Source organism: Telmatherina bonti, assembly GCF_933228915.1.
Source record: "Telmatherina bonti genome assembly, chromosome: 10".
NCBI classification, from domain to species: Eukaryota; Metazoa; Chordata; class Actinopteri; order Atheriniformes; family Telmatherinidae; genus Telmatherina; species Telmatherina bonti.
The window spans coordinates 36,658,654-36,681,353 of NC_136628.1; the positions used below are offsets into that span (position 1 = coordinate 36,658,654).

At 40.1% G+C, this 22,700-nt stretch overlaps 1 protein-coding gene across 1 annotated transcript in view; it reads left to right on the plus strand.

Moving 5' to 3' along the window:
* grk6 (G protein-coupled receptor kinase 6) overlaps nt 1-22,224 on the plus strand; it is a gene marked incomplete at its 5' end in the record, with an annotated part of 94,684 nt that extends 72,460 nt beyond the window's left edge. Inside the window, 11 exons of the mRNA XM_079247110.1 lie at nt 2,304-2,396; nt 7,792-7,855; nt 10,008-10,148; nt 12,316-12,506; nt 12,590-12,627; nt 13,566-13,655; nt 15,844-16,052; nt 17,282-17,419; nt 18,431-18,568; nt 20,904-21,038; nt 21,604-22,224. Of these exons, the coding sequence (XP_079103236.1) occupies nt 2,304-2,396; nt 7,792-7,855; nt 10,008-10,148; nt 12,316-12,506; nt 12,590-12,627; nt 13,566-13,655; nt 15,844-16,052; nt 17,282-17,419; nt 18,431-18,568; nt 20,904-21,038; nt 21,604-21,654 (1,288 nt within the window). The 3' untranslated portion in view covers nt 21,655-22,224. The remainder of the gene's footprint in view (nt 1-2,303; nt 2,397-7,791; nt 7,856-10,007; nt 10,149-12,315; nt 12,507-12,589; nt 12,628-13,565; nt 13,656-15,843; nt 16,053-17,281; nt 17,420-18,430; nt 18,569-20,903; nt 21,039-21,603) is intronic.
* Between the last annotated feature and the right edge of the window lie 476 nt (nt 22,225-22,700).

Genomic DNA, 22,700 nt, shown 5'->3' on the forward strand with positions numbered 1-22,700 from the left:
TTGTTAAAACTGTCAGGATGTATGGAGGATTCGGAGCAGAACCATAGACTGTATATAAAAGATGGGCGGAGCCTCCGTGACGTCACCTGTAGGTTTCTGAAGAGCTGAATTGAAGCTCGGTGGGCGGTTCCTACCATCACCATCTTAGCAGGGGCATGCGTGTCGTCTCACCCAGAAAATACATAAATGGGCAAAGAGGTGGAGCTGAGAGGGGGGCTGTGAGCATCATAGTGGATGATTGACATTAAGCGAACTCCGAGCTTTCTGTCGCTAAGAGCTAACCGAACTAACCCGGAGATAACAGGAGCTAACAGAGGTAAGCGGGCTAAAGCTAAGTCACGTTGTTGACCGGCTAAAAACCACGGTTGTTCTACGTTCTTCTGACTTGATGCGGGAGATCGGGTACCTGTCAATCAAAAGGACACGCCCCTAAATATGCCGAACTTCACGATTAAATTACTTTTAAACGGGTGAGTTAGAAAAAAATTCACTCCCCCCACAGTTGTCATGAAGGTAAACCTGACCTATTAAACCTAAAATGTATTTTTGTACCAGGCTGTAAACATGTTTATTCCTGCTGTAAACATGTTTATTCCTGCTGTAAACATGTTTATTTCTGCTGTGAAGTGGGTCTTTTTAACATGGGAATCTATGGGGATTTGCTCTGTTTTGGAGCCCCTAGTGGATGAAGGGAGAACTGCAGTTTAATGCACTTCCACATAGACTTCACTTTAAACCGCCAGAGGCTGCGTCCATCTTTCACATACGGTCTATGAACAGAACGCAGGACCGAAGAGGCAGACATGCAGGAACTGGCAAACTAAAATGGCACAGATGTACTACAGCGGCGGGGAAGCGATGATTTGGCAGCGAATGAGTAAAAATGCGGCGCATATTACACAGGTGAGGCTATTTAAACCAGGTGTGCTGATAAAATGATAAAACAGGAAGCAAGTCAGGAATTAGACGAAAGCAAAAGTCAGGAAAACCCAAAGCGAATCCCATCGATTGTGACAATGACGTCTAAAATCACATAAATAAACCAAAATGGCCGACTTCCTGTTGCTTTTGGCGCAATGCTCCAAGACGATGTTTTTGCAACCCAACATGTAGAACATGTGTCTCAAATTTTGTAAAGATCAGTGAGGCGTAGTGACAGGGTTGTGTTTAAGCCCCAAAACATGCATCCTCGTCTTCCTTCAGTTCATCTTCTTCTGTGGTTTGTTCCTCTAGCTGGTTGTGTGTCTAAGGTGTTGAGCTATAAAACACAACACCTTAAACGCACCAGCTGACTGATAACCGGTGTCAGGAAGAAACCAGAGAAGAAGAGGAACAGGAAAAAGGTGCAGAAACCATCAAATTAAAAGCACCTGAAGAAGAAGCAGATGAAGGTGAGAGCATAGACATATATACATAGACGCCTCATTGAGCACTGGAAAGTGAACCAGAGTCGCGCCCCCATATTGGATGGGTCTTTGCTTTCGAGTCTTGCTGCAGAATCAACGTGAAACGGCGAAATATTGAAAGCAGATTGTGTGGAATTATTATTATCATTTCACAAGGTTGACCAGATAAAAATAGATAGATAAATCCAAATGCATCAATAAACAATCAAACATGTTAGTATCGAATTCATTTATATTGTAGGTACCTTATGTCTTAGTTAAATAGCACATAAAAATATTTTAGCATAAAAGCACATTGTTTTTAATGTTTTACAGAGATCTGTGTCATAACAATATCTCCTTTGTATGTCCTTTGTAACAAACCAAACTGTGAGAAAAATCAGGTAAAATTTGGTGAAGTTATTGTTGTGATTGGACCTACACCTTACAAATAAAAGCATTGGAGGCGCATGGAGACCCATCCAAGATGGCGGCGCGATGAGACGTCAGCTTGCGTAGGCAGCGTGATACGATGCGGAGCCTATGTATATATGATATCTACGGGTGAGAACAGCAGAAACCTTTGTGGTTTTCTTCTTCTTCTGGTGTTTTTGGACGGTTGAAAACAACACACAAGTGAACTAAACTCAGCATTGCCCCCTAGTGGGTGAACAAGTGGTCAGTATGACAACGTATGAAGCGGACGTCCTCGTTTACGTACGTTGGGAAGCTGAAATGTGGCGTCATTCCTCTGTAATTACCCATGAAACTGAAAACCCTGAAATATCTGCAGTTTCTGACTTAAGCTCATTTCTCAGATGATTATTAAATCCAAACATGAAGTAAAGAGGAACAGGGTGGGGATTCAGCGTGGACTGTAAAAATGACCTCAAATGGTGGTTTGTTTGTGTTTTCCAGATTGATCCACGACTACCTGAGCGTGGCGCCCTTCGCAGACTACCTCGACAGCATGTACTACAACAGGTTCCTCCAGTGGAAGTGGCTGGAGAGGTAAAGCCCTGGCGGATCTATGCCAAACTATCTCTTCATCCATGTGAGCTGTGAAGTGCGAGTAGCAACAGGCTCAGCGTTGCTTCACAACTTCCTGTCAAGTGTGTCCTCATCTCTGAGTAACAACAACATGGCACGTTTCGCAACATGAGGTCCAAATTGCAAAATTGAAAAGGTTTTACTTTTCTGGTGAATTTCAGCCGTTAGAGTGGAAACTATAAGGAAAGCAGCAGTGTCTGAGCAGGTATAAGGGCAAAAATAATAAATATTTACCTGCAAAACTGAAGCAAGAAACATAAGAAAGGAATTAAAAGTAAATCAGTGGGACTTTTCTCTCGGTGAAGTGCTGGACTGTCTAGACGATATGTTTGAATCCGCCTGTTTTGAAGCCGTCTTTTTTTTTTAACACAAATATATATATATATATATATATATATATATATATATATATATATATATATATATACATATATATATATATCAAGTCTTCTAGACACGAACAGTTCTTCAGAATATGTACCATGAACGGTTCTTCAGAAGATGCACCATGAACAGTTCTTCAGAAGATGCACCATGAACGGTTCTTCAGAACATGAACGGTTCTACGGAATATGACGAGATTTCTGTCCACCAGGTGTCCAGAAACAAAGTTACTAAGTCTGATTTAGAATAGGAATAAGTTTAAATGAGTCTGTCTGTACTTCAGACTTAGATCACAAAGCAATCCTCTTGAAATTCCTTGATTAAGTGTTTTTTCTTCACACAAAATGGTGAAAACATTTTTTCCAAACTGAAAAGCATCTCAAGCTGTCCCAGGCAGATTTACTGATCTGAAATGGCAGGAAATTTAATTTCAGACATCAACGTTTGTTTTGAGTTTGATCAGACTTGTTTGCCATCAGAGATCTTTCTCTCGGATCTGTGATGGTTCCCAGACGCTGCTACAAAACCTCTGTGATACCGCAAACAAAACTATTCATCTGCAGCTCCTGGAGGATTAACTGAAACAACCCAGCTGAGGAGATGAATGGTTCCCAGACAGTGAAAAACACGACAGAAAAGGTGGATTGATAGATAAACAGTTGTGTGTTTGTGGTGTTTACTTCCTCAGAAACGAGGCCTCACATGATGCAGACCAGATAGAAACGATGTGCCATGCATCTTTAGCTCTTCCAGGAACCGTGGAGCAGCTTTGACCCCGAAGTTCATCCCGTGGGAATGGACGACATTGTCCCAAACTGGTGGAAGTTCTCTTTAGATGAAGGATATTTCTGCCTTGAAAAAGCACCATTATAATTATAATGATTAAAAGAATTATTCACAAATGAAACAGCAGAAGGAAAAAACACGTTCTGAGAAAAATGAGACTAAAATATATGTTGTAGTTTTTTTTCTTTGTGTTGTTTTGTAGAATTAAAATAAATTGCAGTAAAACCCGTAAAATCCGAAAAAACAGATTTTTTTTTTTTGTGAACTTTGTGAATATTTTAAATTATTCCAGTCAGATTCCAAAAACTTACTATTTCCACAAAAATTTTCCTTTGAATTCATAAAAATACATGGAAAAAAAACGTCGCTGAGCTGTAGGTTTGGATCGGCCGCTAAGTTTGCCACGATGAAATAAAGTACGGAATTTCGTCTGTTGTCTAAATTTCACAAAAATTTGATCACAAACTCTAGAAGCTGCTGCGAACTTCACTAAATCCTTCAAATCGCGTTAACCTGAGCACCTCAGGACTTTCCGGGTAATATTCCTGTTATTCAGAGATTTCTGGAATCCGAGCCCGTTTACGTAACCATTATGGTCTGATAACTGGGAGTAATCTGATGACTGTAATAATATGTGATTGTTGCAGTTATTATCTTACTTTACGCATTTTCACATACTTCAGTCTTTTGCTACGTTTTAGTCTATTATCAAATTTCTTTCGAAGTACGTACGAGTTAGTGACGTAACTTCCTGTTATTTTTTCAAACATCTGGTATTTGTTGAACATGGCGCCAAATATGTGAAATAGACTAAATTTGAATCATGCTTTTTCTTGTGTGTGTTCTCATCACATCGCAACGCCGTCACTTCTGCATTTTTGTTGGATGGCGTCAAAAAGATGGAAGAACATAATTATTTTACACATGCTCAAATGTAAAAACATTAAATAATATCAGATTTACGTGTCTACATCCATGGATGGATGGATGGATGGATACGTGTCTACATCCATGGATGGATGGATGGATGGATACGTGTCTACATCCATGGATGGATGGATGGATGGATACGTGTCTACATCCATGAAGAAATGTAATCGTGAGTAAGTAATCTGATATCCTCAATCAGATGATGGAAGTTATCTGAATATAAAAAATCAGATTAATGGGTCCAAATGGCAACTTGAATTATCTGATAACTCCAGAAATCTGATTATTATCAGATATTTGGTTTGCATATAAACAAAATCAATGTCTGTTGTCTTAAAGTTACTGCAGGAAAAAAGACACATTTATCTGAAACACTTTAATTTCCAATTTAATGAATTAATTAATTCATTCATTCATCATCCTAACCGCTTAGTCCGATGAAGTGTTGTCATTATTAAATAGGTAGCTAGTTCATGGGTTAATATATACTGTCCAGCTGTATATTATTTACACTTTCGTGACGTGACACATATTTACTCATAGAAACATTCATTTAATTCATTCATTATCCTAACCGCTTAGTCCGATGAAGGGTCGCGGGGAAGTTGGAGCCTATCCCAGCAGTCTCTGGGTAAAAGGCAGGGTACACCCTGGACAGCTCGCCAGTCCATCACAGGGCCCCAATTTATTTTATTTTATTTTATTTTATTTTAAATTTTTTTATTTTTTTATTTTTTATATTTTAACAACAATTCAACAACACACTGCAACAGAATATTTATGAATAAAAAACCAAAGTGGCAGAAATTCTTTCTTTGAAACTTTTACATGTTTTCTGCTTCAGCACACCTGATAATGAAACTGATCCCCCATCTTGTCAAGTTCTGCACAATGATCCATTCTTTTTGGTTGAAGTGACATTTTTCTCCTGAAATCTAAATGCTGATTGGATCTGGAACATGGCTGACGGCAGCACACATGCAGCCAAAGTCCGTGAAGTAACTGCCTTTTGGTTCATCAGACACGGTAAATGAGAGTGATGGGGGACACAAAGCAACGCCAGGAGTCAGATTTAAAAGACAAATAGACCCTTTTTATAAGTTTCAAGTAATGCCAGAGGAGAGTCATGTGTAGAAGGCCAGCGCCAGGAATAATAAAACATTACTCAGCTTTTAAGATCCCGCATTCACAGACGTACGGTAATGAGCTGACTGAAGAAGGCTGAGGAAGAGGACGGGGCCTCCGGAGGCTTTGAATTTCATTGTTTTGCTGATTTAATCTGTCGTCAGTGTCTCCAGCAGGATCAGACAAGTCTCTGCTGTTATTGTGAACGCTTACTCCGTCATTTCCATCTTAGTCGGCCTCAGAAAGCGGAGAGAAATGACGCCTGAGAGGTGATTTCTGGAACGTTCCTGATGTTGAAAACAAGTCATTGGGCGCATGAAACTGTAAATACCTTGTCATATTTAATGAGTGCATGCCCCAGGGTCCGTTAAATTCACAGAACAATCCCAGAGGGAGGGGGTGTTCATTACCAGCTCTATCTGGGATCCTGATGAATCCATGAGGACGACGGTGGTGTCAAAGCTGGAGTGTGATAATATATCTGTGTGATAATATGCACCTTCTATCTTTATATAAATCTGTAAATTTAGTGTTCTTTTGCCTAAAAAATCTATATGTGGCACGTTGTTGAGCCCGTTAATCTGGTGTATTTCACGTTTACGCTAGTCGTGATGGGAAGTTCAGCTCTTTTCAAAGATTCAACTCTTTTGACTCAGCTTACTTAGAAGAATCGACTCTTTCGACTCCCAAATGGTTTTCATTCAGTTTCACTCAGAACTTCTATTTTAGTCTAATTTAGTGGTTTTGTGTGGTTTATTTTTGGTAAACAGATCTTTATCTTTTTTAATCAAGCTCTTATTTTTGTACATTTTTCACTAGAAAATTATTATTTTAATCAAAGCATACCGTGAACAACTGAACGCAGAACCACAACAAGTAAATAAAAACCAAAATCTGAACATTATGAAACCCAAAATTTGCTAATTTCTTCTTCCAGTTCTCCCTTTGTAGCTGGTCTGTATCACTACAGCTCCTGCCTTTAAAGAGACCCTTCCTTCTTTAATAATTCCCATGGGAATTGAACACAGGGTATGTCCATCAAAATAGTCTCTTCTAAAGATTTGGTTCTCTTAGACAGGAATTAGTTGTTCTTGTTCATTACACAGAATCAGCTCTGAGAACCAACTGATTCATGAACGACACATCACTTCTTATAGCAAGGAGAGCGAAGAATCAAACAAACAAACTGAAAGACAGATTTTCCTATTCACTACAAAGAATCAGCTCTCAGAGCCGATTCGTTCTTGAACGACACTTCACTGCTAAATGCTGTAAGAGCGAATCAGCAATGGGAAAAAAAAAGAGCTGGTTATTTTGATTCAGTTCAAAGAATCAGCTCTTCAGAACTGTTTTGTTCATGAATAACATCACTGCGTTCCACTGAGAGACTGAATTAGAACGCCGATGGGAAGCAAAAAGATCAGCAAAGCAAGCGTGCTGTTTCCAGCTCAGCTTCCATAACTCACCTTGTGTGATGGGATTTCATTTTCCAGACCTCTTGCTGACCCCGAACGACGGGATGAATGTGTTCCTGCCATCGAACCAGATACCTGGAAGCCTCTCAGCTGTGTTAGCAGCACGTTGTTGCTGTTAAAAAGCAAGAGAACAAGAAAATCGTACTTTTCTCTCAGTGTAAACTGCGACTGTGATGAAGTTGGTCGGATATTTGGACAAATTAATGGAGACAAAATAATAAAAAAAAAACTGCTTTTCTATTTTATCACGCAATTATTTGGGAAAGTAAAAGCAAAACACAGCTGGTTGGTTTTCATTCACGTGTTTTCCCTAAAGCCTGCTGAATAAAAAAAAAAGTCATTACACTGGTATTGATCTTACCAATACTTGTATCAATCTGCGCAGAATTCTACATTACATGAACATTTTCCGTCATAGTAAACATCGTAGAAAGCTAAATATTGGAGCGAAATCTCCGTCAGTTGGCAGTTCGGAGTTTTGTAAAGCAGGATTTTGGAAAATCGACGTCTGACATGACCACGGATAAGATCTCAACTGTTTGCTGGCATCGTCGTCATTTAGAAACAAACAGTAACGGTAGCTAGCTGTTAGCCTCCCAACACTGAGAACTGTTTACACTACAGTTGTAAATAAAGTTGCTCTTTCTGTCCAACAGGCAGCCGGTGATGAAGAACACATTCAGACAGTACAGAGTTTTAGGAAAAGGAGGCTTTGGAGAGGTAAGTACATCCAGCTTCTCCTCCTGAACTTAAATTATTAAACATTTTTCTGTATTTTCTTTCGCTAATCTGCTGAAAACAATTAAATTAATGTAGATTGTCTCCAGAAAGCAGCAGGTTGGAGTTGGATTTGTGGGGAAAGTAGGTAAAAAGGAGCGTAAATGAGGGAAAAAGGGTAAATATGTAAATAATCTGACAACTGAGGCTGTCCTGAAAGCATAAGGTCAGCCAGCATGCTTTCATGACCTTATGGCCTTTTAGAGACGAAACTTTGACCTTTAATCATCCATGAATGTGTTTGTGTTTAATCCTCACGAAACATCTAAAAACTTTATTAAAAATAACAGTATTGTGTAAACGGATGCAGTTTGACCCGCTCTAAGACCCGAAAGCTTCCGGCTAAACATGCTGGAAGCGAGCAGAGCTGCAGGGTTTTAACTCAATCTTCTCTCTGGACGCTGACAAGACGACCTTCATCCATGACGTCTTAATCCCATTACACGCCGCTGAATGGCGTCTCTGTGCGACATATTTGTGTATTAAGCTGAGTCTTTTGATTCCATACTGGTGTTATGGTGATAAATGATTAAAGGTACGAGCGTGGGGTCATGAGATAATGAGGGGCATGAAGAGAAGTTGGACTCCAGGTTGCTGTTGTTGGTTTGGCTCATGTTGGCCATCATGCTGCAGAACAGGCGCATTGTTCTTTTCTTTTATTTATATGTTAAACAGAAACAAAAGAATGACATGTATCAATGTGTAAAAGTTTCTAAACATATTCATTGTTAGGATTTATTACCACTGAAATCCTTAAATAGGCTCAGAGTTTACAATAAAATATTAAAATCAGGAAGTAATAAATATATATAAACTTCTTTATAAATTTATATAAATATAATTTTTTTTTACACATTATTTACCTGAATTTATTTACTATTATATAAACAGAATTAATGCAGGAAAAAAATGAAAAAAGAGAAATAATGAAATAAAAACAAATGCAATTAAATATTAGACAAAATAATAATAATTTATAGAAATAAATTATATAGACTATTTGAAAATTATTACACAAGAGTAAATAAAAGTAATTAAAGTGATCAAATAATTAGGTAAAATGTTTTAATGCTTTATAGTCTTACCATTTCTATCTGAATTAATTTACAATTATATAAAAAAAAATTAAACAAGCAAAAAAAAAGAATGAAATTGAGTGCATTTATTAAACAAATTAGCATAGAAATAAAGAATGAATAGTTAATACAAATCTTAACACACAAGACTGAATAAAAGTGGAAAAAAATAAAAAAATAATAAATTATAAAAGGGACATAAATACGTTATTTAAATAACTTATTAATTTTAAGAAATTAAAAAAATAAATTTCAAATAATATAAAATTTATTCACAAAAACAATTAAATTTAATAAATTTAGGGGAAAAAAAATCAAATTTACTTGAACATAATGACAAATATTAAAATAAAACAAAAATAAAATCAAAGAAAACAGAAAAAATTGAAAATGAGTTGATTGATGATAAAGTTATAAAATCCTCTAATAAATCTTTAGTCATAATCAATACAATGCATTCCATGTCTTATCATAAAACAATAGTGTGAATGATATTCAGTAAATACCAATCAATATCTCCCTGATAGACTATGCTTTGCCATGGACCTGTGTAGTCATGCTAATAACAGGGCAACAATAATAATAAAAATACTACTACTACTACTACTACTACTACTACTACTAATAATAATAATAATAATATACCGCCAGTATTGTAATGATAATTTTATCCATATTATCCTGTATAATCTATAAGTTTACAATAATCAATGATGGAGTAATGATGCAGAAAAATACTGTTTTCATCGCTTAATATCGGAATTTATAATTATTTTAAAAACTCAATGAAGGAAAAATTAAAATAAAATGTAACATCAAACAAAAACAACTATTTGTTCTCTTTATCTCAATCATGTCTGTAATTTCTTGTCAATATCAACTCAACAAATCCTTTTGACTCAGTTATGAGTTTTTATTTTACTTTTTATGAGGGCTTCATTTTCATTTATGCATTTACTCTGAAAACACACAAATCCTGAACTGGTTTTCTGTTTCATTTCTGCATGCGTGTTCTGCAGGTGTGTGCATGTCAGGTACGAGCCACGGGGAAAATGTACGCCTGCAAAAAGCTGGAGAAGAAGAGGATAAAGAAAAGGAAGGGCGAGTCCATGGCCCTGAATGAGAAACAGATCCTGGAGAAAGTCAACAGCAGATTTGTTGTAAGTATCCGGAGCTTCTCTGTTATTTACGTAGGTATCTGCTGCCCCACGAAGGCAGAGCGCTGCTAACGCAGAAAGCTTTGACACGTCTGCAGGCCAGTTCGGCAGCAGGACTCGTCTCCTGGTGGACGCAGGATGTGGTTTAATGTCGTCTTACTGAAATCTGTAAAGCCAAGCTGGATGCTCCCTTTCCAAGCCGTCCATGCTTTCCTTGAAAGAAATTCACATTTTCATTTTAGAAAATTAACCTGCATGTGTGAATTTCAGGGTGAACTGTGAATCATGTCTGCTTTTAACGCATAAGATCAGCATTCAATTTGTCTCTCAGACCTATCCCCAGCATACAGAGATTCCTCCTGATTCTTACTGGGATCCTTGAAGGTTTCAGAATTTCATGTGAAACATTTTTCTGAAACTTTTTAGCCTCATTTTGTCTCAGACTGGTGAAGCTCTGCCCATCTTTACATCTGAGAGGCTCTACCTCTTTGAAATGCTCCTTTAATACCCGGTCATGTTTCTGACCTGTTCTCCATTCATCTAATCAATTAAACATTTTACATAGCATTTATTGGCCTGTCTGTAATTTCATACAATTGAACTTTTTAGAGGTTTTTCCAGGAGGAACTCAAACTTATTCAGCTGGATACTTTACTGTACAAAATAATTAGACAAGAACTATGAAGCAAAATCCTATTGAAACGTGCAAACATAAAAAATCTTAATTTATGTTTTGTTAATACTAATCATGTTCACCTTAGCTCTAATGAGTTCCTCTTGACAAAGATAATTATTATAATTCAGTTTATGTAGTTTTAACTATCTATTAAGTTAGTGGTTGGTTTAGTTGTCAGGTTGTGTTATTAGCTTTTTTATGTTAGCTGTGAATTAAAAGGTTTTTTCAGGGCTACGACACTACGTTAGTCATATTTGTGATTAAGTTTGTTTTGCTCTAAAACAGGCTAAAATACTGGCCTGAAAGCAAGCAAAAGCTCAGTATGACATCAACTTCATGTTCTACAGCTAGCTTTTATAGCTTTAGCTTTTAGCTGCACAGTTAGCTGTGTCGTAAATTATTACTTTATTAACTTTGGATAACGGTCAGCTGTTTCTACAACTAAACAGTTAGCATATTTCTGTGGGCTGAATCACATCAATAACTGTTTAACTTTGTAACAATTAGAAACATTAATTATTTTAGCTATTTTGCTTTAGTAGTCTTCCAGCTTTGTAGCATTAGCTATAAAGCTAGCTCTTTTTCTTAGAGAGCATAGTAATTGTGCTACAGAGGTTCTAGCTAATTTAAAATTTAACATTGATATTGTTTGTTGCAAAATGTGTCTGGAAGTCATAAGTACTGATTGGTATAAAACTGGATTTACCAGAAGCAATTATAACCTGCTGATAACGCTATCCACGAGAAACAGACAACTGTTAGCGGTTATGGTAAACTCTGAGATCAGTAACGCTGTCTCCTGGAGCGTTTTATGTGAATTTTAGGGTGACAGAATCTCCCATAAATCTGTAAAATAAATATTTTTAACTTAAACAATGACCTTGTTTGGTCTGATTTAGCTTCTTCATCTGTTGATACAAAATCTGCTGCTGATTCCAGCTAAAAAAAAAATGCCACCATCAGCACCAAATGCAAAGAAATGTTTCATTAGTTTATTGTCAGAAACGTGTCTAATGTTTCGCAGGTGAGCTTGTGGTGTTTTGCACCCTTTAGTTTTTAAAAGAACCCAGACAATTTAATGAAATGTTGCAGTGCACATGTGATTTTAGTTATGTTTTTCATGGATTATTTTCATTTCATGACCAGGTTTGTCATTTAATGTCAACATTTTGAACATTTAATTGCTTATTTCCCCTTGAAATAAAACATTTTTATGGTTAAACATCTCAAATTCACCACTGAATCTGCAGTCCGAGCCAATCAGATGTGATGTATGCAACATTTAACTCCTACAATAATTAGTAAAAAACACAATTCTATGTTCTTATTCATCTTATTTCCTTTAGATGGCCGTTCGTTGGCTGCAGCATCAACAGAAGTTAACTTAGTTTCAGACTTGCAGAACAAATCCTGAATCTTCTTATGAACTTAGAAGTTCTTTAGTTGAGGTTTATCAGCTGATCTTGATCAATAAAACACTGCTGCTGTGTCCAGGTGAGTTTAGCATACGCCTACGAGACGAAGGACGCTCTGTGTCTCGTGCTGACCCTCATGAACGGCGGAGACCTGAAGTTTCACATATATCACATGGGCGAGGCGGGTTTTGACGAGAGGAGAGCCGTCTTCTACGCTGCAGAGATCTGCTGCGGTCTGGAAGACCTGCACCGAGAACGTATTGTGTACAGGTGAGCTGTCAGCGCACAGGTGAGTTTGTCTCAGTGGCGTTCGACTTGGCTCTCATTCTTTATCCTTTCTTCATGACCCACAGGGACCTAAAGCCAGAAAACATCCTGCTGGATGACCACGGTGAGTATGCAGTGGTAGGAATTAGTCAGACGTCTGATAACACTCCAGCAAACCGCGAAAAGAGAACTGGGCTCAAAATCCTAATGTGCTCAAGTCATTTATTCTAATATAGAATTACTTTAACATTTTCAGTGTTCCAACTGAGCGGCTTTGTGGAATTTACGTAAACTTTGACAAACATCAGCAGATTAACCGGTGTGAGTGCCAACGTTGGGTATAAAAGCAGCATTCGCCAAAGGTGTGGTGTTTTTTCCCCCAAAGACAAGTCACGGCTCATCACACAAAATTCCATCAGAGAATCAGCAACAAATATCTGTCTTAGTGACAGATGGTGAAGAATTTTGGACTTTCAGCATCTGCAGAACAGAATATTGAGAGAAGTTTCTGGGAATCTGAGGAAACCTCAGCGTGGAAAAGACCCTCAAACCCTCAGGAACCTACAGGAAACTATACTCCTGGTCCTCCTGTGGACTCATAAAGACCAGAAAAACCATTGTCACGCTACAGTTCCAGATACAAGACCAGGAACTGGAGTACACAAAGAAGACAAATACGGACTATTTTCAGTCGATACCGTTAAAAACTGGCATGTGAACCCACTTTCTAACGAAGAGAAAGATCAGCTGAATGGACTCAGATTTCTCTGGAAAAACCAAAACAAGCAGGATCCTCACTTTCCAAAGAAAAAAAACCCCCTAAAAATCTATTTGTTTTACAATTTTACATGATTTTTTCATTTCTTTAAATTGAAATTCAAGCAAATTGTCTGAGATGGAGATGGAAAGTGAATTAAATATGTGTTATTCTGATGCCAGGCAGAAGAGGGCGCAATAACTCCAGCAGTGATCTCGTCTGCCACCAGCAGCCGATTTAAAGGAGTTTATAAAGAGGAAATAAAACGTTCAGGTAACCTGATTTGCATCTTCTGCTGTCTTCAGGTCACATCAGGATATCAGACCTGGGTCTGGCTGTCCACGTCCCGGAGGATCAGACCATCAAGGGTCGGGTGGGAACAGTTGGATACATGGGTAAGAAACTGTACTGCATATCACAGGAAATCTGACGTTTTCATGCTTTTATTTTCCTTTTTTCTTCATATTTTCATGATGTTTTTACAGCTGAGTCAATAATAAGGTGGGAGATACAAGACATGAAACCCAGTTTAAAACAAACAATTAGAAAAAGATGCACAATATGAATAGTTTTTTATTAAAACTCATAAAAAGCAAGATGAGCTGAAATCTGTACATTTTTTCAGTCTTTGCAGCAGAAATCAACATAAATTTAAGTTTCACTGCAGATCTGGTGTCTGCAAGTAGTGCAACAAAAATCTTTTTTTTTTTTTTTAGTTTTTTTTTTCAATGTTCTGGCCACTTTATTAGAATTTACATTTACAAAACCTTCCAGTTTAACTTTTTGCTGTATTCTGAAGAGTTTTACAAACTGCTTTTTTGTTTTTTCATTCCAGATTTATAAAATAATTAACTCCAAAAACATTGTTAAAATGTTTTTCTGACTCTAAGTAGTATTTTATAATTTGCAAAGTGATAAAAAGATCTAAAAAAAATCCCTCGAAAAATCTTAAACTCAAATCTGTCAATAAAATACAAATAAACTTTCAATCTTGATTCTTCCAGTGCTGAGACTTTTTCTAGAAGCGTTTAAGGTCACATTCAGATCACCTTTTCTGATTCAAATCCGAGTCCGAGTCCGAGTGAACGCACCAAACTAATTCTGATTCTGCATGTGGCGTAGCGTTGCATTGTGGGTAAATCCATAGCGATGGCGTTAAGGGTCCTCTGCCTCGTCTGGTGTTCATACTGCGTCCATTGTTGCAGTGGATTTCTGCAGTATATTTGCATAAGACACAATAAAAACCCAAAAGAGACAGTTTTGTCTCCATGTTTAACTGGCAGGTGGAGGAAACAGAGTTTTCTTCTTCACGCCTATCTTGTCCTCTCTTCTGCTAAATACTAGTGCAGCGCCACCTCTGGTGGGAATGGGGATATATGAAAAAATTACCTAAATTACGGCACTTTGGCTCTGTCCTGTAATGCCCAATTTGTTTATTGAAACATAAAATTTTTTAGAAAAGTTGCAATATAAAACATGCTAGTTTTAATGTATAACGGCACCGTTTTTTATCACCTAAACACATGTTTGAGTTTGAGTTTGAGTTCCAGCACGCTCTCCGTTCGGTTTCCATGGTGATGAAAAACGTGTCGTTTTAGAGAGTTTTTTCTACTTGGAAATCCTTGTGACGTCCCGGGGGATAAGGTTCGGTGATTGGTTACCTTCTACTGGTTAACAAGGGCATGTACAAATACATCAGGCGGGTGGAAAACGTGGGATAAAGTTATTTCCAACGATGGCTGGTGAGTTTACCAAAGAGAGACATCCTGCTGCATTCGTTGCTGTGGGTTGCTGTTTTCCACTTCGTTTTCAGGCTCTGATTCAGGTTCCAACATGTAGGGCTGTATGCTATGTGTTGACATTGTATTTTGTTTTTTTTTATTGAGTTCATATGAGCCTAATCCTTCTGTTTATGAGATGTTACAATGACGGTGAAAGCAGGTGCGGTGCGCGCTCCTGATGTAGTGCAGTGGCGGGAGGCGGGGCTTAATGCGGAAGAGTCTCAATCCACTTGTTTTGCCCGCAGGCTGATCTGACAGCCTACGGAGAGGGTCGGTCTGAAGTAAATAAAGCCATTTGTGACAATAACTCCATCAATCCCAGCCCTTCTGGTCTCAGAAATAAAAATAAATTAGCCTGAAAAGAACATAATAGTTCCACTTTAACTCTTAATCTTCCCTTTAAAAACTTCATCTGTACACTAAGCACAAACATGTCCACATAGATCATAAGTCATAAGACAATTAGGTTTTTCTTTTTTTTATTCTTGAAACCAGCATCAGTGTTGATTATATATATCAAACTAAGACATTTTAAAATAATTTTTAACCCTTAACTTGCCAGGTTTTAACTATGGTGCAGCTCAGTTTTCTAATAATAAAAACACAAAAATTAATTTATTTTTAAATGTACGTGATTCAAGCTGGATCATCAACGGTTGGCTTGTTGCATCCTGGTAAATATTAACAGTTAGTAACAACATTATATAACTGTTGTCTTTCTCATATAAATCCAGTCAGATGAAAGATAGAGGAAAAACGCATCGTTTTATTCTTTTCCTCTGGTCTTTCATCACCTCTGCAGCTCCAGAGGTGGTAAAAAACGAACGCTACACCTTCAGCCCCGACTGGTGGGCGCTGGGATGCCTTCTGTATGAGATGATCGAGGGCCAGTCGCCTTTCCAGCAGAGGAAGAAGAAGATCAAGAGGGAGGAAGTGGAGCGGCTGGTGAGGGAGGTGGAGGAGGAATATTCCAGCAAGTTCTCTGAAGACGCCAAGTCCTTCTGTAAAATGGTGGGTGGACGGCGGACGAGCTGTAAAACAGCTCCCATCTGCTTCTTTTCTACCTAATCTTGGCGTTTAGAATCCTCTCATCTGCCTCCGTTGTCTCAAATCTGACAACATTCCTGCTTTAACTCTTGATAAGGGCTTAAACGGACGGAAAAAGGCAGAAACTGGAATTTTTTTTCCAGCTTTTGCAAAGGAAGGTGTGAAACTTCAGGAATCTGGCCAATCGGAGCGAGTCCTGGTGGGAAGCCTGTAACTAAGCGTTGATGTTTTACCCCTGAAGGTTGCAGGCAGTGGGATCTGGGTGGTTTGCAGGGGGTCCTGCCCTTTGCCTCGTGGCCTTTAGTTGTAAAATGAGGAGAAATCCTCCCAGCCTGGACAGAAGCTTCACATCTCTTCAAATTAAAAGGCGATGAGGCCGACAATGTGGGACAATGTGTAGGCAGCAAAATGTGGGAATTTTTTAGAGGGTCTTGGTTGCAGCCTGGACAATGTGGCGGGGCTGGATTTTGAACGCCCAACCTTGCCCCCTCAACATTTCGATTGGATTAACCGAAACCCTAACTCAAACCCTAACCCTCACCCATTTTACATCCAACCCTGCCCGTTTGACACCTGACCTCGCCCATTTTCCATCTGACTCCGCCCACTTTACATACAACTCCGCCCATTTCACATACAATCCCCATTGGACGTCCAACCCTGCCCGCTCAACAATTTGCTTGGATTAACTGCAACCCTAACTCGAACCCTAACCCTCGCCCATTTGACATCCAACCACGCCCAATGGATGTCCAACTCCACTGATTTGACATCCAAACATGCCCATTTGACATCCAACCACGGACATTGCACATCCAACTCCGCTGATTTGACATTCAACCACGCCCATTGGACGTCCAACCCCTCAACATTTTGATTGGATTAACTGCAACCCTAACTTAAACCCTAACCCTCACCCATTTGACGTCCAACCCCGCCCACTATCCAGCCCTGCCCCATTCTCCAGGCTGCAGCCGAGGGTTATTCGAATTTTCTGCCATTTCAGAGCAGGACTGACGTCGTGGTGGATCGTTTTTGGTTTGTTATGCCACAGTGTGCAGCGCATGCTGGGTAACGTAACATGCAGTAGGTGTAGTGCTGGAAAATGTTCACTGCTTCCTGCAACTGCGTTGCTTCCTGACGTTTGTGGATCTCTGCAGCACAGATCCTCATTTCTCTATTTTAACCCTTAGCTTCTGGCCAAAGATCCTGCAGAGAGGCTCGGCAGCCAGGGGGGCGGAGCTTCTGAGGTCAAAGGTCATCGCATCTTTCGCTCCATCAACTTCAAACGACTGGAGGCCGGCATGCTGCAGGCGCCCTTCATTCCTGATGTAAGTGTGCTGTTGATTTCTGCTTCAAAGACTGGAAAATGTTCAGATTTCAGCTCATTTTTATGACTTTTAATAAAAACTCTGGATATTTTTATCCATATAGTGTTTTTAGCATGTGTTGCTGCTCATGTGATTCTTACATTTATTCTGAATTCATTAGTTTTCTTTCAGTTTAAATGTATTAGTATAAATCCATTCCTGCATTTCAGGTGTGCAGGACTTCTTAAAAGTTGCTTTACATCCGTCTTTTCCCTCCAACCAACCGTTAAAACATCTTCCAACCCTGACGGTAAAAAGTGATGAAGAGTTTCAGGTGGTATTTTGTCCCATTCTTCCTGCAAACACGCCAGGTTTCACTTTAAAAACGTGCCACCGTTCTCCATGTGGAGACATTTCCTGACATCCCCGGAAAAGACGCATTTGCTAAAACCCAAACCAGCAGCAGAACAAATTTTCAGGAATTTATCAGGAATTTTTGAGGCAACATTTTGACCTTCATGTTTTCACCTTAAATGTCTTATCTTAAAGTCTGAACAAAGAAAAACTGCAGCAAATTTTCAGTTATTTAAACTCTGGAGTCTTTATTTGACCCTGAAATAAACTGAAATAAAAACGGTCCAATAACTTCTGTATATTTACCTTTTATGACCATGTGGTGTGTTTAAATTACTGCCGTGCAGAAGGTGTTCACCGGCGGAAGACGGAGGGTTTTGGTCAAGTTTTTATCATGCAAACAGTCAGTATGTCTGGTGTGATGATGAAGTGAAATCATTAGATTTTCTGGTTTGTGGTTTTGTAAACACAAAAGCGTCTCAGATCTCTCTGCGGCTCAGGAAGTTTATTCATCTGATTTATCAGAATATCACTGAAGCTCAGACCTGGTTCATACGCCAACCCTCCCCTCCCGTCCCAATGTGAGGGGGTTTACCTCATGTCCTTCTTATAGAATAAAATGTGTATCCTGAAGCTGCAAACACCAACTGGTTTCTCTTGTGTCTGCCCCCCCCGCAGCCTCAGGCCATCTACTGTAAAGACGTTCTGGACATCGAGCAGTTCTCCACGGTGAAAGGAGTCGAGCTGGAGCCGAAAGACGAGTCTTTCTACAGCAAAGTGTCCACGGGCAGCGTTCCCATTCCCTGGCAGAATGAGGTGAGAGCGGTGAAGAGGGAGGGGTCCTCATGCCTGAACTGCAGCTTTCTGTTGGTTTTCATGTCGTCTGAAACCCGGCGAAATGTCCCAGTGGTCTTCCAGTTCGGGTTTCACTGCCGATGACCTGAAATACACCGAGCCGTTGTAGAAACCGTTTGGCGTAAATGATTGTTTCTGTCACTTTGTTTTAGGGAAATATTTCATCTGCCTGTTTGCAAGCAGTGTTTGGCCCAGAAACGGCCGGATCTGGTGGCCCATACCTGGCGGCCCATACCTGGTGGCCCATATCTGGCCCATACCTGGTGACCCATACCTGGCGGCCCATACCTGGTGACCCATACCTAGTGGCCCATACCTGGTGGCCCATACCTAGTGGCCCATACCTGGTGGCCCATACCCGGTGGCCCATACCTGGTGGCCCATACCTGGTGGTCCATACCTAGTGGCCCATACCTGGTGGCCCATACCTGGTGGCCCATACCCAGTGGCCCATACCCAGTGGCCCATACCCGGTGGTCCATACCTAGTGGCCCATACCTGGTGGCCCATACCTGGTGGCCCATACCTGATGGTCCATACCTGATGGTCCATACCTAGTGGCCCATACCTAGTGGCCCATACCTGGTGGCCCATACCTGATGGTCCATACCTGGTGGTCCATACCTAGTGGCCCATACCTAGTGGCCCATACCTGGTGGCCCATACCTGGTGGTCCATACCTGGTGGTCCATACCTAGTGGCCCATACCTAGTGGCCCATACCTGGTGGTCCATACCTGGTGGCCCATACCTAGTGGCCCATACCTGGTGGTCCATACCTAGTGGCCCATACCTGGTGGTCCATACCTAGTGGCCCATACCTGGTGGCCCATACCTGGTGGTCCATACCTAGTGGCCCATACCTGGTGGCCCATACCCAGTGGCCCATACCTGGTGGTCCATACCTAGTGGCCCATACCTGGTGGCCCATACCTAGTGGCCCATACCTAGTGGCCCATACCTGGTGGTCCATACCTAGTGGCCCATACCTGGTGGCCCATACCTGGTGGTCCATACCTAGTGGCCCATACCTGGTGGCCCATACCCAGTGGCCCATACCTGGTGGTCCATACCTAGTGGCCCATACCTAGTGGCCCATACCTAGTGGCCCATACCTGGTGGCCCATACCTGGTGTTCCATACCTAGTGGCCCATACCTGGTGGCCCATACCCAGTGGCCCATACCTGGTGGTCCATACCTGGTGGCCGCTGTCTCCCAGATGTGTGACCACCATGACGTGTCGTCTAGCTCTTCATTTTCAGACCATTTCTGGCCCACAAACACACCCCAGAGAAATTTCTTAATTGGATTATTTGATTTTTATCGACGTTTTTATGATTTTTACCTCCTAAAGACACGTTACAGATCATTTCCCCGCCACACTCCCCCAATCGCCGGCTAACTCAGCCTCCATCTTGCATCCTACCTGACCTGTTAGCTCTCTCCAGCCAGCAGAAGACGATCTGACGATGACTCTTGTTTTGTCTCTTTCTCTTTTTTAAACTTCTTGTTTCTTTGCTAAATCAGCGACGCTGTGTGTCCAGAACAGCCAGTTCCCTATTTCACCATGAAGCCAAATATCACGTCGCGTCCCGGATGTAAACGTTGTATAGTGTCGGTTTCTCAGTCTCGTTATGCTGCTGGGCAGCAGCGGCTCTAGAAATACTTGATAGATGTCACTGTGTCAAGGAACACGTCCGGGATGCAGAGTTTTAAGGTCAGAAAGTTACTGAATGCATCTTTAAGGTCCATTTCTGCGAAATGCATCTTTTATGTTGCCATGCTTGGCAAGTCAGCCCGTCGAGTAGGATGCAGTACTGAGTTCAGCGTTCACTTCCACATTTCCACACCAGTTTGTAGCGGTAGCACACGACTACAAAGTAGTTTACAAGCGTCTGAAAAGACCAGAAGAAGAATAAATCCACAAAGTTGCTTACTGTTCTCAACTTTCTCTGTTGTCTTCATCCTGTTCCTCTTCTTCTCTGGTTCTGAGTTGTGCATCAACAACTCAACACTGCCCCCGCTTGACTTCTGGTGGTATTTCTATGTTTTCTGCATCAAACATAGCGAAGCCCCTTGAAAGCGAACCAAACTACGTACATAACTGACGTCCAACATGAACAAAACTATCCGTTAATCCATAATTCAGCCTTTTCGGGCGATTTTACTGTGTTCACCATCTTAAAATGGATCAGATTAGATCAGAATGATATTTGTTTCCTAACTAGACGTAAGGGTGTCTTCTGAGGTTAACATTAAAACAAAATAAAGTTCTCAGATGTCTTGTCTCCTGCAGATGATTGAGACGGAGTGTTTTGCAGAGCTGAATGTTTTCCACCAGGACGGTGCAGTTTCTCCTGACCTAGACTGGAGAGGCCAGCCATCTCCTCCCCCCAAACAGGGGCTGCTGCAGCGGCTCTTCGGCAGGCAGGTCGGCATCGGCCTCCGTTCTGTGTTTTAAAAGCAAAGCGTGGTTGTGATCCAGCTATTCCTGCAGCTGTTGGCCTTGAGTGTTGCAGATTTTCCTAAGTACAACCTTTAAATATCCTCTTGGACTCATTATTCAGTATTTAGAGAGGAAATCGGGAATTTAACGTATTAATACGTATTAAATTCCCTCATTTTGACACGACACAGTTGCGTCATTTCAAGTCTGACCTGATGGTGGCGCTGGTATTTGACTTTTTGTGCTTTAATTCTTTATGGTTGCATCTGATATGGAAAAAGGATGTACATCACCAGATACTACAGAAGCCTAAAACGGCCATAATTCAATCTTTTTTATTCCATTTTCAAGATCATAAAGTTTCTTTTCATGATTAAAGTTTATTTTTCTCAGTTGATTTTGTGTTATTGCACCAAGAGAGCTCAGGAAAATGTGTTTTTAATTGCGTTAACCCCTGATGATTTTGTTTATTTATGAAATTAATATAATCAATAAAACTAATGGCTTTGGTAATCAGAGGTTTACGTGTTTGCTCTGCCTCCCCCTGCAGGACTGCTGTGGTAACTGCAGCGACAGCGACGAGGAGCCCACCAGGCTGTGACACACTCCGGCCCACTCACACCATCTCTTTTGTTTACAACTTTTGCACATTTGTATTTTTAAGGTAGTACTATCTCTAAATGTCAGAATGTATATTTTCAGCACAGCTGTAAAAGTTTAATGTTATTTAAAAACACGTGAAAACGCCGTTGATGCGTTTCAAACTCGGGACAGAGATGGACTTTTTTCTCTTATTCCTTGTCCACTCAGACACTGAACTCAGAGCTCTTGCTGAGTGCCTCCACTGGAACAAGCGCCTGCTTTAAAAGTGCCTTGCTCGAGGGCACTGTGGCAGTGGTTACGAAGGGATGCCTGGACATTCCTTGACCTCTTCTTTTCCAGGCAAAGCAGGGACTAAACTGTGACCACTCCACTTCTCCGGCCCTCCGGTCTGCTCCGACCTCACCACGTTTTTTTATTCTGTTCCGACGTTGGGAGTTTGACTTTTTCACAATTTGCTTCTGCCATTTTTTTTTATTATTATTATTATTATTAATTACGTATCTGTGTTTTTTTTATGACGGATTTCATGAGACAATCAACTTCGAAAAGTTGTAAAGTTTTACAGGAACTCATAAAAACAAGAATAATTTATGACTTCTGATCACAGAGTTGCATTTACACAGATGAAGTGTGCCTTCCCCACGTCTGAAGTGGGTTTTACTGGTCCACAGTGAGCTTTTAGTTCTTGAACTGGGAAAAAAAAAAAAACAAATACAATAAAAAATTAAATTAAGAATCAATGGTTTCTGATTTTTTAACTGTTTAAAACAAAAGATGTGAAATCAGCTGGAGTTTAGATAAAGGTGTGCATTTCCTGTTTATAGGAACATTTTTGCCAAAATTAAGATATTAATGCAACAATTTTAATCTTTGCAATTGACGCTAATATTTTCAATGCATGAAAAATAAATTTAGCTATAAAAGCTAACTATTCCTAGAACAGTAAATTAAATCAACTAAAAAACACTGAATCCTCATTATTTATGATGTTTACGAGCAGGTGCTGGAGGTTGCTGCGGGAAAAAGTCTTTCGCCCAAACACTG